The sequence below is a fragment of the Cydia pomonella genome, chromosome 2, assembly GCF_033807575.1.
Source record: "Cydia pomonella isolate Wapato2018A chromosome 2, ilCydPomo1, whole genome shotgun sequence".
Lineage (NCBI taxonomy): Eukaryota > Metazoa > Arthropoda > Insecta > Lepidoptera > Tortricidae > Cydia > Cydia pomonella.
In genome coordinates this window covers 26,528,116-26,544,351 of record NC_084704.1, presented here as the reverse complement: position 1 = coordinate 26,544,351, position 16,236 = coordinate 26,528,116, and the positions used below count along the sequence as shown (strand labels likewise).

Sequence of the window (16,236 nt, the reverse complement as noted above, 5' to 3'; positions counted from 1 at the left end):
CGTAGAGTGACAGCGTAATTTCCCTAGAGAGCTCTTGCTTGTTTCTCGTTTACTTCCCAGCAGTTTTCATAGTGGCTAAGGGTTAGGACCACGTTAGAGAATAATAATATGCCTTTTAATTACCTAGTTTAAAGTAGCCTGGTTCCTATATCTTAATCCTTGTGACATGACGAATTTGACGTTATTAAACTTTTAACTATTTGGCCTGAATATCATGCCAAAAATACTTTTACCCTTGTACTTGTACCTAAAGTAAGTACATATAACCGAAAAACATGATTCTCCAATACCTACTTACAGTGTTTATTTTCAAAACATGAAATAAATTTTACTATGTTTTGAAATCGCTTGGCTCGTGGGTTGAGTAATTGATGCCGTATTAATGCCTTACCTACGCTTTTATCAAGTGCCATTACAACGAATTAAATAAACTGTACTCCATTGTGAAATGACACAATTGATTTTCATCGAGCACGTTCGGGCATCGAGTACACTTTTAAAATTATAGGATATATTGAGTCCTAATGCTGTTCTTTTAGGTTTAGAATTGGTTGACGATTGAAGGTGCATTATTAATGTTTTGGTACCGAATATAGATAAGTAAATACTAGAGACTGTCAGCCTCCATAGAAAGTCGCGGTATTCATGAGGCGCATGTGAAGTCTCAGATCAAAAAGAACCTGTTAAGCAGACGGTCTATGCCTTAGAAGAGACTTCACGAACAATAGATATGAGAAACACAAATTCTTATGATATAATGCAGATTGCCAGTCCTTATTTAGTGGTGTCTGTTCGCCATTACGCGAGGTTTTGGCCATCTCATACGTAATCCGTCCGTGCTCGCTCCACCGCGTCGACATTAGTTCGCGTTGCAACAGAGGTAATTGCTATCGTTTGGTTGTGGCGGTTGTGGGATAACCCCGATGAAATGTTATAGAGATCATTTTGACATTAATAGATAAAATAACTGTTGTATGTGTCGACAAGTTACATGACATGGTGAATGCTTACATGACTTTGCAATAAAAATGAACAAAATCGGTATTATTGCTGCGAGTAATTTAGATTGCGTGAAATCTTCTTTATAACATAATATTCAGCTTAATATTAATCCCTTAAACTGATAAATATTGTATGGGGAAATTTTTATCACTTGTATTTCTAGAGAAGGTTGTTTTTGCTTTTTAGCCTATTTCTTTGTAATTATCTTGACTATTTTTTTGTTACTTACCTGCTTATAGGTACTTATATGATTTTGGATAGTGGAAGATAGCAAAAATTAAGTATAAGTTTAAGAGTTATAAATATATATTGTATCTAGTCGAAAAAATAGTAGGTTCCTAGTACACCAAAATTTTTAGGTTTGGAAAATGTTATTTTCATCTCTATCGGAGCTCCTTTGATCCTTATATATATAAGAATATCAAAAGTAATATAATATTAAAAGAGCTCCCGATTCTCAGTGAAAATAACATAACTTTTCTTAAATGTATGGCATTGTGGTACAGTTTTTTAGAATGAATGAGATGTACATTACATAAATAAAATCTTCTATATAATCAAGGTCCATCGAGACGGAAGTCAGGAACCACTTGGATTCTAGCCGGAGACCGACAGCGACAGGTGATGAGGGCAGCTTCACGACCTCTCGTTAAGTGCACTCGACCTCCGATGATACCCGTTAATAACGATGATCTGCCCACCCACTACGACTACTTGTCTATTAGTCAATGTACCAAGTCTATAAAACTGCTGTGGAATCTCATAGTTGATATTATGTGGAATTCATGTGCAATACACCGTAAACTCTGGCTGGGTATTAATAAATTAAATTGCTGCCACTGCAGCCAATAGCCTAGTATAAAAGATCAAACAGGTCTTACATAATATTTTCACGTCCTCTCAAATGCACTTTGTACCACAATGGAATTTAAAACACCCATGAGCTCATGACGACCTAAAAATTTCTAAAACTCTCCAAAATCTATTTAAGTGAAATTTACAAGCGGAAAGTAAATCGTTCCATGTAAACTAGTGTTGGTGACATGTGACGAATATGTAAGGAGGTAAATAAGGGTAAAAATAAAACTGCAAGTGGTTCCGCGGCGGACGTCGGAGCGAGTCGCCGACTCACGAGCCTTGACATTAGCATGCGGGGACGTGATCTAGTGCTCGGCGGTTTTGGGTTCCGCGAGATACAACCTTGTCCAGAAGTGTTAATAAATGCATTTGCATTTTGTACAACAACAATCTACAAGTACAATCATCAATCTAAACTGTTATTTGTTAACATTAGATGAAGGAGAACTACTAGAGTCAGACCAAGATAAGTTGGCAGCGATTTTGATAGCCCAGCCTGTGCAAGTGTTAAGTAAATGTCATAATTTCATACAGTTTGACGTTTAAAATATGCCATGCACGTACGATATCTAAAAAACAGATGCTTGTAGAAGTGTTTTATAAACATGACTCATGAATATACTTGTAGACATATATTATCGTTTGTTCATACCATGTTTTTAACTTAGTCGAAATATCTACGGTATTATAAGTTACCCCATCTGTACCCCTAGTGTAAATAAATTCGATTTCGAAACGTGACGTACGCGTTTGCGTTAAGTCTCATTTTGTATTGGATTTAGAAAGAGCGCGCCAAGCGGGACGTTTTGGAAGCTCAAAATCCTATACAAAATGAGACTTAACGCAAACGCGTTCGTCACGTTATGATGTCGATCAAATTTACACTAGGGGTACTGATATTCAGATGTGGGTTTATGACAGTTGGGAGCGGCTAAGAAACGTACAGGAGTAAGCTCATAATTGTTATTATATTATATACCATACTTAAGAAGGTATAAGTAGTACATTGAATTAAAACCTGTATAGTCGGTATCACTTAATAGTATCGACACGCTGACCTACAAATTATAATATAGCGAATGAACCGAATATAGACACAATATAATGTCAATTAGTAACACTATACTTCGAAACAATTGATTGCTTAATCACTAATTATAAAATTAGTTATGTTCCAATTTTATTAATATATTAAATTACTTAGCAATATTTTTCTTATGGACTGAAAATTAAATTTAAATTATAGGTAACTAATGATTCAATAAATAGAAATTAGAGAAAAGATAATTAGACCAATTTACATTTTATATTCTATAACTTATTACACACGAACTTAAAGAACGAATAATGTTTACGCTTGAATTTATATTTTTAGTCAAAATATCTACAAATTATTTATATTTCCAATCATAATATTTTGTCAAAAGCTACTGCAGTGATACACATTTCTGCTCCATTTCGAATAACAGCGGATTTTAATTTGAAAATTATGGTTTTTAGGAACATACTCGTAGACGTAACGACTATACCTCAACCATATGTGATGAAAAAGTATCTTATTCATTTATTGATATACTCGTAAAATAGGTATACAATGCCACTTTTTATCACATATAGTGAGGCGTAACAACATCTTGCTGGCTACAGCTTGTCGCATATTGCGCGGTGACTCGGACTGCCCGGAACTGGTGGATCGAGTCTTGAGGTTGTACGTCCCGGATATTCCTCGAGTCTTCTTGAGGCCGCGAACGCGTCCACTGTTGGCCGTACCGGTGGCGCGCACAGTATCGCGCAGAAACTCGCCACTCCTACGCGCGTTATCGCTGCTCAATGCACTCCTGACATCAGCACCAGAGTGTGACTTGTTTGCGTGGAGATGGGCGAATGTGTGCCAGGACTGTCTGAGGTTCTGTGAGATCATGGATTATAGGCTTTCCAGCACTTGCATTTGATTTTTAATGGATATCTGTTTTTTATTTTATATATGTTTTGTATTTGTATAGTCTAATTATTCGGCGTACCTATTGGCATATGCTGTAATGCCGTGTAAATATTTGAAAATAAATAAATATAACATATTCAGTTAGTATACCGAACCCAACCATGGTATCTGTCGCAGGTATCTTACTGTACCTGCGACCGACAACTAGGCAGAGGCACGCCGCCGCTCGACGAGTTTGAGTGACACTGACAACAAAGCATTTAGCGAGAACTTGAGAAACTGGATTCTTTACGAAGCACTCCACGTTTTGTCAGGATAATTTTAAGTGTCGGTAAGTAAAAATGGTTTACTTACTGTTGCTGTGCCGTTTACATATCGTCTACATGCATGTTTTTTTTTGGAAACGTCAATCGATTCTAATTCCCGTGCAATTCAAATGTTTTTCTTAAACTTGATGTCTACTAAACCCCAAAAACTTCCTTATTGCGAAAATAACTGTAGCGCACGAACCGCATCTATGAAGTCACAGGCTGCCCGGCTGAGCCAAAATGTTTAATGCCTTAATATAAATAAAATATATAAGTTAAAACATAACGCATCTAAACTTGAAAATATTTACAGACATGTTATAAAAATTACGGATTTTACATTATCTGGACTGGACTGGACTCGGGCACAGAGCAGCGGATGTCATTCCAGATCTAGAGCAGAGCCCAACTGGGGGAGTACCTCCACCTTAGAGAAAACCGCAGCCAAATAACACTAGATCCTACTCATAGTGTTGTGTTCCTGCCGGTGAGTAAGGTTGCCAGAGCTCAATGAGGGGGGGTTAGGGTTGGCAACGCGCATGTAACTCCTCTGGAGTTGCAGGCGTACATAGGCTACGGAGACTGCTTACCATCAGGCGGGCCGTATGCTTGTTTGCCACCGACGTAGTATAACAAAAAATTATCGCATTAATTTCGAGTCGTTAAATGTGTTTATTAAACAAACATTATAAAATATTTTCATGTACATGTAGCCCATTGTTCATTCCAGCTTTGTCTTGAAATATTTTCTCCCCTTTTATCCCGTGAGTACATATCCCGTGTTATTCAGAGACGGAATTGTACGTATGTCACATAATATATATATATATATATATATATCTATATTTGGCCTGGTTTACTTACATAATTAAACTTAAAAATATTTGACATACCTACTTGTTAGTTAAATGTTGATATCTATTTTAATTTGAACTAATATGTCAACAATGTCAACATACTCGTCAGCACCGGTCTGCATAGGTACCCTGCCTATTTCAAACGAAGTCCTATAGCCGCAATGTTAATTTTCGCTAGAAGTCATTAATGCATGGTTATAAATCCGTATTGCATCACGACGGCATAGTTAATGGTGTGGTTTGTTTGCGTATCTTGTTACCAGCTAATGGACCATCCATTGGCAGAAAGATTGATGACTAAGCTACTTGACACGAGCGCGACTGTTACACCTATCAACATTTTATCAATAGATTAAGATAGGCCAGATTAGAAGAAACTTCAGCTAGCTTTTAAAATTAGTCAGATAATTTTTTTTAAACTTCCGAATTCTCAATGTTGCTAATTGTAGGTGATGTGATGAATAAGGAGCGTTTAAATTAAATTAAAACAGTTTTAATTATTTTGATATGTCTAAAGAGTGTGAAAGACGACGGAGTGTAGATGATGGCTCAGATGAGAGGACATGAAGTGTAGATAGATAAATAAAGCAGAAAATTAGTAAACAATTGCTGACTGTTCGGCGGTCGCCTCCCGAACTGTCGCCGCAGTTAGGAAGAAATATTTGATCTCAATTATACTTCTTCTTCTTCTTTTCATCCTGTTACCCCCTGTAGGGCTCGAACCATTTTCTTCCACTAACTCTGGTCCTACTTATCTTGAGTTAGGTACTATATAATTTATGTTAATAGTTATTTGTTTTACAAGGGGACAAAGTTGTTGTTTAACCGCTCGTGCTAATATTGATACCCGAGCAAGCGAAAGATTCCAAAATTGAACCACAAGCGTAGCGAGTGGATCGAGAAGTGGAATCTTGATCGTTGCGAGGGCACACCAACGCGAGAATAATACTAACTATGAAATAGTAAAAAATGTAACCAAATCAAATCCAAATGAACGTAATAAATAAATTATCATTCAAAATCATCATCTTAAAGTCCACCAGCAAACATACGGAAAAAACTCAAAATTTTCATCTGATTACTTTGCCCCACATGTGGATAAAATGCAACTTTCTCATGAGTTTTTAAACAATCAAGAGGGCCTTTACCAGTTGGTGTGGTGAAAATATTTCTTATTACGGTTATCTACTTTGACTTTCAACATAGGTAAATGTTTGACGCATGTATTGTTCTAAATAACAACATCTCCCATCAACATCTACACTATTAATTAATAAGCACTAAAACGTTTCTCAGCTCATGAACTTTTACCTCATCACAATAGTGAAAAGTGAAAATAGAACGTAAGAAATAATCTTAAAGTAAACAGTTGTTTATGTCGATGTTAAGAGAAATCTAGAATTTTATCAGCTGCTTGGCTTACCTGACTTATTGTTGCTGCTTATTTCAATAGTGAAGTACATTACTTTATACGTTAATTAAGTTTAGTTGAATGTAGTGTCCTGATGGGCGCTATATTACTCGTATTATTACAGATTATTCTCACACTGTAGTTATTTAGCTGAATCGCTCAACAAAGTTACTAAGGTGATTTAAATAAAAAAGTGTTGTACCTCTTTGATCCTCTGCAGCAGCGGCTCGAGCCAGTGCGCGTTGCACTCGACGTGCGAGTCGAGGAAGGTGAGCACGGGCGCGGTGGCCGCGTCGGCTCCGCGCACGCGCGACCGCATCAGCCCCTCGCGCTTGCTGTTGCGAATCACGCGCACTTTGCGGATAGCACGCAGCGCTGCACCGTCTTCCGCTATATAAAATAAAACTTTCTTAGAAATCGGAATGTAAAGGAGTAACATCAACCATTTTTGTTTGGCACGCGACAGCTCTTCAAAGTTAAGAAACGAAACTTAATGTTAAGTAGGTACTAGGTATTTAAATTGAAGTGCTGTCGAGATCCGACCTCTATAATATATGCTTCAAACTTGTAGATGGTCATTTTTAATGTTACAATGGAAAATAATAAGTAATGCAAGACCGTCATAAAGCGACATTACCCGATACAACAAAAGAAGCTTTAAGAGTTATTACTTAAGGAAGTTTATAACAACGTATGTTGTTTTGTTCATGTAGGTATGTTTAGGTCATGTTTTTAATCAACAGGTACACTGTGGCCGCAAAAAGTGAGCTTAAGTTTGGTTAAAGTATACTGTTCATACCTACTCTTACGTGTATAAGGAACTGTACACTTTTTAACGTACCGAGAAGGTTAGTAGTGAGGAGGTTTAACAAAAAAACATGGAGATGAAATACGGAAATTAATGCTGTCAGTTTTTGCTAATTATACCTAAGTGCATAATAGGTAGTATGCTTAAAAGTAAACGAAGGTAGGTATGTACGTTATTCATTGTAATAACACCAACAAAAAGGTTTTAGGTAAGTAAACAAATTATTGAAAGAGCTATGGCAATCATTAATTTAATAATACTTAGGTAGATATTACTTTAGTGGTGTAATGATTTAATGTAGCTATTAAAACATTGGTGTTAACACTGTTAACTGCAGGTGTTAGCCAATTTAGCGAATGATGAGAATGTGACGGTAATGTGATTATATTAACGTATAAGTAGTTGATAATAAATTACAGATAAAACCATCATAGAACGAGGTGGATGTATTGCCAGGGATATACTTAATATTGTTCAGAAACAGTTTGAAGAATGGGTATTAATGACAGAATTAATTTCCAATAATAAGGCAAACCTGCAGTTTCCCACTGTGAGGTTAAAGTTTAACGGATTTTCTATCTATAAAACAATAAAACCACTCGATCACATAAAAGGCTACCGCAAAAAAAAACCTCACACCTACCTAACAAAGGCATATTTTGCATTGCTCAATAGTGAATGGTAGAAATAGGTCGAGGAATGTCTCTAGATCATAGATAGTGCAGGGTTATGGGCAATCACAATCGCCACGGATTGTCATGCATGTGTGGCTGTGTGCTCGCCGTATTTTCAATTTTTTACGTGAGTGAGTCGAGCTTTTGGAAAACCAGTTTAACGTGACCTCGAGATCTGTAATAGATATTACAGGTCTCGTAGATACATTGTAGACGGAGAGCTGTATTGTTCTGATTATCCTGAATACAATTCGCTTATTCTGGGTACCATTGAGGAATAAGAGTGCTCTGGCTAAACTATATAAACAAAAAAAAATTACGTAGAAATAAATGTGAAATTTAATAATAACTGATGAAAAACTAAAATAAAAAAGTTAATATATGTTTTAAACAATAGAAGCAATATAATGATCGCCTCGATTTAAGAAAATGAACGCGTGGTCGTATAATGAAAATGTTTTACACCATGGTATCGAAAGTGCTTTCGTAGGTGATTGCGATTTAAAGTTATTGGAGTTGCAACACGATATCACCCGGACTTGATGGCCAGGACGCCCTGGCAATTAACAATTTAACGTGGGCTTGGTTAATACACTTATATATATTATATATATATATATATATATAATATAGTATATATATATATATATACTTTAATTTTTTACAGGAAGATACTTTAGAATATATATATTAAAATACTTACGGTTATCACTGAAGTCATCAACTAGAATTATTTCTTTGATGAGATGTTCCGGACTTCTATTTAGGACACTGCGACAGAAAAACATAGAATTAGGGTTTTTTTCTAAAATAGGTAAATATAATGAAGTTATATGGTATGTATCAGAAAATATATTATCGTATGTTTCACATAGCTTGATCGGTATAGTGGCAACTGTAATCTTCATACAATTTGTAACAATTTGTGTGATATGACAACTGTCACCGTACCCAAGCTGTATGAAAAATACTATATACAAAAATAAAAAATATAGTCTTTATTTACGCTACAAGTTTAATATTTATTATAAATCTTTTCGGCCTAGTGGCTATCAGAGTTCCACAAGCAAAGTGCGTCGCCCACCACCTAGCTCTGTCTACTCTCTAAACTAATTCGACGACATAGGCATAATTAATAATGAGATATATAATATAACGTAGAGAGAAATAACGATTATTATTTTTAAGTACCTGACGATGGTACGCAGGAGCGTTGAGCGAGCTTCGTTGTGGAAGGTGATGATGACGCTGGTCTGAGGGAGATCTTCATCGTATTTCTTTAGGCGGCACCTGTTAAAAAATGTATATGTGCAGTTAAAATGAATTTTATTTCGACAAGACCCATGTTTTATTATTTTATCCCACAACATGATGGTCTGATGAATTAATTGTTTAATTGCATACACGAACAAAATAAGAGTAGATTGCTTTGTTTGGATGATACAAACGTTTAATTGTCGCGTTATTTTTATTATACTAATCTTGTTCTTGAGTCGTTGTGGATCTTAAGCTGCTTTTCCAACTAAGCTAAGTTTTGCATAGTTTGGCCTAGCTAAATTACGAAGCTATGTGTCATTCTTATGTAACTAGGTTAACATAGCGCAGCTTAGTTCTAGTGGAAAATGACTCTTAAATATACCTACAGTTAAAAAATCTGTACCTACATACATAGGTACGTGACCTTTCATGACTCTAATTATAAACTACATAAAACGTTTAAATTGCCAATAAAATACGTACACAATCTTCAATTTAATAACAGTAACTCCATGCAAATTGTTATTGGTTAATTGCAACATAACGAAACATTTTAACCACATTGCTACATTTATAGGTTCCTCATTACTATTTTCGGGTCATTACGCTTCTGACCTTTCATATCTTGTGCTCTTTTATTTTATGCTTAAATGTGAACTACAAAATGAAGAAGGTAAAGAAATAAGTAAGTAGGTTAAGTTTCAATAACCATTTCAAATTCAAACTTTGAGTAAATGGTAAAAAACAAATGCTAATACTTTGACGAAATTGGTAAAATATTAGTAAACTGAAAAAAAAAATCGGCTTAGTGCGTGTCGGACAACGCTTAAGCAAGGGTTCCGTAGCTGTAGGTCAGTATATTAGCTCAGTACTTATACGTAAATTTACTATTATGCAAGTGGTCCTGGGCTCGAATTCTGGTAAGAGAATTGTGTGTGATTTCAGTTCAGTTCAGTTCAGTTCAGTTCAGTTTTTTATTTATAAACATACAATACAGTTTACATGTCAATTGTCTTATAACTAAAAAGTTTATTAAACATATTTAAAGAACAGAAGACACACAACAGGTACAATAGGTACATTGGTAGGTAACTGATCTTTTCTATCGGTGAGTGCAACGATCCCTATGCAGAAACTCGTTTATGTTGTAGCATGCTAACTCGATAAGCATGTTTTTAAGTTTATTCGTAAAAATAGCATCACTAGGCGAATTTGTGATGTTTGTAGGTATACAGTTATACAGGTTAGGTCCGACAACGTCGAGCATCGCGCGGGCCTTCGTTAGTCTTCGTCGAGGTGGTACTAGAAGGTGTTGTCTACGTGACGGCCTTTTATTTCTTTCGCCGTAAGTTTTAAAATTTTGTAGGTTACACCGAACATATTTGCAGGCTGATAGGATAAAGACACAGGGCAAAGTTAGGATTCGATGTTTTCTAAATAGATTTGATGAGTACGATCATTTTTTTCCCGAGTGAGGAATTTTTTCGTATGTATACGATATAGGACATATGTATAAACTTTCCTTAGGTAAAGTATGGGTAAACTGTAGTCAAGCAGTTTTGTAAGGCAAACACTAATACATAATTAGATGTTTCACAGTTCACAGTAGACGAACTGCTCGTACTAAACTTTGTCACAAACTCTGCTCGCCTTTGTCTTTAACAAAGTAAGTCTGTTAAGCTTACCTTCACGGCTGCGAGTTTTGTGTAAAAATTGATGTTTGAACTAGGGATGTCACGAATATTGGCATTCGCATTCGTATAAACGAATATTCGCATCGACATTTGCATTCGCATCAAATGAAGCGAATGTTTTGCGAATGCGAATGTGCGCAGGTCGTGTCCTATCTCGTCGACTCGCGTATGGGCAGTGCAGGCAATTTGTTTTCAAGTAATGCATTTTGAGCAGTAGACAGCATTTCTCAACAAGTGCAGCAAGCAGTGTGTAAACAGCCGGTTCTAAAAGATATGTTTTATGAACTAAGTAACAGATTTTTTCTAAGTAGGAAAAATAATAACAATTAAATATTCCCTAATATTCGTATTCGCATTCGGACACTCGCATCCTGGACAATCGGATCCGCATTCGCGTTCGCGAATGTGAAGAATGGGACATTCGTGACATCCCTGGTTTGAACCATTCTCTCTATAAAGGTAAGACTTGGACGAACTTCTAAAACCATTGGTGGTTTGTTTAAGTTGTATGCAGCACTACGCTTACGACTTCATTGTAGCTGCATCTATCCGTGTCACATTTTGTAAAGCTCGAATTGATATCAAATAAATTAATAAACACATCTCAGAGTAATTAAAACTTTCTACGAATATTTTCATACAAAATGGATGGAAATAGCTTGTTGTTAAATCATGTTGTAAACATGATAAAATACTTAATTCTGGCATTTAGGTAGATTGTGAACATATTTTAATTACTTAATATCTGTAATCAACTTCCATTCTATTTTTAGTGTTCTTTTAAAGAAACTGTTAAACTTTGAAATCCACCAGAGAACTAGCAATTTGCCGGTTATTTGTCTTGTTGCATGAAAAACGTCACTAAATATTCATTTTTTTTGTTAGTACGTATCGGCCCAATTCGAAGAATGATTAAGACACGTTTTAGATCTTGGAAAGATCTTTAAATAACTAAACCACTGGTCAAAATTGACGTTTATTTCGATTCCGCTGTGATCCCAATATCTACGATATTTCTAACGTCAAAGTGACATTGGTTGCCCGAATCGAGCTGCTTCTGTCAATTATACGACATACAAACGATATCTAAATGAGAACTTATCTAAACAAGAACTTATCGTATTTCGTTCTTCGAATCGGGCCATATATTCATATAATAGTTTGGGGACTTTGGGGACTATGATACACAGATCGACTTAGCCCAAAACTAAGCAAAGCTTGTACTATAGGTACTGGGCAGTTATATGCATAGATACATAGATAACATCTATAACTCGGAAACAAACAAATAAATGTGGTTTGCAAAGGTGTGTATGTATTTATGAGATGAAATAAATACATATTATAGGGACATTCTTACACAAATGGACTAAGTCCCACGGTAAGCTCAAGAAGGCTTGTGTTGTGGGTTCTCAGACAACGATATATATTATAATATACAAATACTTAAATATATAGAAAACATCCATAACTCAGGAACAAATATCTGTGCTCATCACACAAATAAATGTCCCTACCGGGATTCGAACCTAGGACCATAGACTTCATAGGCAGGGTCACTACCCACTAGGCCACAACGGTCGTCAAACTTTATTTCAGGCAACTAATGGCCCATAAATAAGTTACCTTAACAAACAACAAACTCGACTCTACCATACAAAATATCAACATCAGACCAGTCAAAATGTATGAAACAGCCAAATTTGTTTTCCCATAGTAAAAGTTGCTCAGTATGACCTAAATTATTGCAGGTGACTAAAATAAAAACACACCCTGAATAATGTAATGTAAAGTGTATTTAATGTAGCTATGTCGAGGGTTTATACATAAGTACATGAACGTTACATATTGCATAATAAATTGAACATCATGTATATTATATGCTATTGTCCAGAAGGTCCCGGTTTCTATCCCATCTGACATATTACATTCCTGACAATCGATATCTTTGACATATTACGCGCGTAGGAAGATCCGGGCTTTGTTTACTATACGTGATATTGAGAGAGTTTCGCGAATTTAGTTTTAGTGCGTATCAAAAATACGAGACAATATACTGAAGTACGTCACTAGGAGATATTTGGAATATAACCTTGTATGTTACCTATTTTATGGACAGGATAAAGATCATACATAGAGATCTAACATGACATTAATAGGGAAGTATACCACGTACCTACTCGTCCAGACAAAAAGAGAAAATGTTTTTCCACTTCTAAATACGAGTATTTTCCATTGTCCATTTTTAGGATTTCGTAGTCAACTAGGAACCCTTATAGTTTCGCCATGTCCGTCTGTCTGTCTGTCTACTGTCTGTCTGTCTGTCCGAGGCTTTGCTCCGTGGTCATTAGTGCTAGGAAAATGAAGTTTGGCATATAAATCAATAAAGCCGACAAAGTCGTACAATAAAATCTAAAAATTTAATTTTTTTAGGGTACCTCCCCTACACGTAAAGTGGGGGTGAATTTTTTTTTCGGTTCAACTTTACAGTGTGGGGTATCATTGGAAAGGTCTTTCAAAACTAATAGGGGTCTTCATGAAACATTTTTTGATAAAGTGAATATATTCTTCTTCAATTGGATTTACGCAGGACACAATAATACGGGTAGTTTGGGGGAGTCCGAGACTTAACCAGGCGGGAGACTTGAACCATTTTCTATCTATCTATTTATCTGGACATGACAAATGTATGCTACAGAATAAATATTTTTATTTTGTAACTTTTCTTTATATAATGATTTAAGTCTTCCACCTGGTTAAGTCTACCGGACTCACCCTACCTACTTATGTACTTATCCGATGTCTGTTGCTATCACTAATTAACTCATAATAAGCCAATCAACCAACTCTGTTTAAATTAATTGAATTCTTAATTTCATTTACCTTTATCGCATTTCAGTAGGTATATTAACAGTCTAACCGCAGGTAATGAACATAAATGTGTAGATAATAGAACTGCGAGGCAGGCCCGAGGCGGTTAGAGGTCGCATACCTACTGCTAAAGATTCCCTAACCTGTCTCTACTTTTCCCTAGCGTAACTTGACCTATAAATTCTCAGCAACGATGCGCAATCAGAGATCAGACTTGTTGGTCAGTTTGTGGCGAAGAAGTTGGCGAGTATTGTGAAAAGGACTAGCAATCTGCGGTCGCAGTCAAGCCCGTAATCTTAAGGGCGTGCTATGAGACATCTTGAACCGGGAAACTTGAGGTCGGCCTGTCGATAGATAATATATTCTAGCTTTTGCTGTGACTAACGGGCAATAAGTGCTAGTAAAAATAATCACCCCTAAATTTAATGTCCTATAATATTTATTTATTAGATTGGAGAGGGTCAATTTTTGATTAATCCGCACCCATTTTTCATCTAATTTATTTGGTAAGAGGTTAATGACAACCAGGCTATCTGAGTAACCAGTATGAAACTGTGACTAAATAATGATAATTCCATAATTATACGAGTTTATAAAACTGTCCCTATTTTAATTGACCCATTTTAGGGTTATATGAAACAAAGACGCGGGCGATTGAAACATCTGAGGTCAGAAGCCTTTTTATAAAAGTATTTATTTATGTATCAATTTATACATACAAATATGCACTTACACTTAATATCTGATATTTATTGCAATATCTAAATCTTTTTATTATTGATGAACGCCACCTAAATTACTTCAAAGCAGTCACCGGGATCAGTGCTGCTGTTAGTTCCACCCTTAATGAATGCTGAACCCATGTATGCATGTAAAATGTAAATTTCTTATGAGAAATAATTTCCTTAACCCGTATAATTAGCATAAAAATACCGACATTTTTTTACGTTTTATGTCAAAAGAGTAGATGTCCAAGAACAAGTAAGAAAGTCTGACGTGCGTTTTCAATTAAGACGCGACACGTTTTACTGGCAAATAATGTCATAAATGCAGAACATTTTCATCTTTGGGACGCCACGGTCACGGTTGTCACGATCCGTTTTTGGAGTTATTGAGCTTGTTCCGAATGACCCACGTTTCAATTGACCCCAGTCTCCCCTACATTTAATTAATTGAATTAGAAAGTAATTATATAATATGAATTTTTAATCCCCATAGTAAATACATCATCATTATAAGCTCTTGGTTACCAAAGTTTTTTTGTGGTGCGCGCTAAAGACACCAATATGATGGCGCCTTCCGTCATTTTCTTGAATCATGGGTATTAAGGTAGATAATAAATTCGCAATCCAATTCAACGTTGGTACTTCAATTTAAGGAAGAGAAGAAAAGTTTTATGTTTCTCAAACATCTGTTGAGTTTTGTGACACAATCATTCTGTTCACATATACATTTGAAGATTTAGAAATTCCCGGTGAAAATACCAGCAACAAAGAAATAGGTAACTTAAAATTGTATGGCATTTTGCCATGAACGGAAATTGAGCCCAGGCAGGGTCCTTGTGTTTTGCAGTCGCTGTGTGAAACCACTGTGCAAAACTTGGTTCCTAGCCAAAGCTTTCCATATGGATAGTGGTAATACATCATACGTAGGTATTCGTACGAGAAAAACCCGGCTAAGAGCATGTCGGGCCATGCTCAGCGTAGGGTTCCGCAGTTACCCGTCCGTCACAATAGGCTGCCTTGAATGAAGGTTGTTAGGTGGTAACTTGTATACTCGTATTACAAGCAAAAGGGAGTACCTTTGCAGCACTTTCACTAGAAGGGAGGACTTTTTGCAATAACTCAAAAACGGCTTAACTGATCATGTCCACTATAGTTTTGATTGAAAGCATTTACTACTAAGTTTTACTTGCATAACTTTTTTCATATTTTTTTGGACCCTTGGTTCAAAACTTAGAGGGTCGCCCCCCCAATCAATTGTTTTTCTTTCAGAGTGATTATTTCCGGAAATATTATCTTCATCCAAATATTACTTTTGAAAGACCTTCATTCATTTAGAAAGACCTATCCAACGACATCCCACACCATAGGGTTGAAGTGAAAAAAAATTCATCCCCTATTTCGTGTAATATGTATACAGGGTGATTCATGAGACGTGAGCAGGACTAAGCCTACACTATCAGTAAAAGTTAATAAATCGTTTACCATCATATGTAATTAAAACAATCTCACTTTTTGTCTGTTATTATTTAACTTTTTGGTAAGGATAAATTTGAGTATCGTACCCAAAGGGTCAAACGGGACCCTATTACTGAGACTTCGCTGTCCGTCCGTCCGTCCGTTCGTCTGTCACCAGGCTGTATCTCATGAACCGGGATAGCTAGACAGTTGAAATTTTCACAGATGATGTATTTCTGTTGCCGCTATAACAACAAATACTAAAAACAGAATGAAATAAATATTTAAGTGGGACTCCCATACAACAAACATAATTTTTTTGCCATTTTTATAAATAATGGTACGGAACCGTTCGTGCGCGAGTCCGACTCGCA

General features: G+C 36.0%; 1 protein-coding gene across 1 annotated transcript in view; it reads right to left on the bottom strand.

Annotated features, from left to right (window-relative positions):
- Positions 1–16,236, bottom strand: part of LOC133534756 (polypeptide N-acetylgalactosaminyltransferase 2) — a 73,964-nt gene that overhangs the window by 14,859 nt on the left and 42,869 nt on the right. Inside the window, exons 3-5 of the mRNA XM_061874019.1 lie at positions 9,052–9,150; positions 8,564–8,631; positions 6,581–6,768 (exon numbers count right to left, since the gene is read on the bottom strand). Of these exons, the coding sequence (XP_061730003.1) occupies positions 6,581–6,768; positions 8,564–8,631; positions 9,052–9,150 (355 nt within the window). The remainder of the gene's footprint in view (positions 1–6,580; positions 6,769–8,563; positions 8,632–9,051; positions 9,151–16,236) is intronic.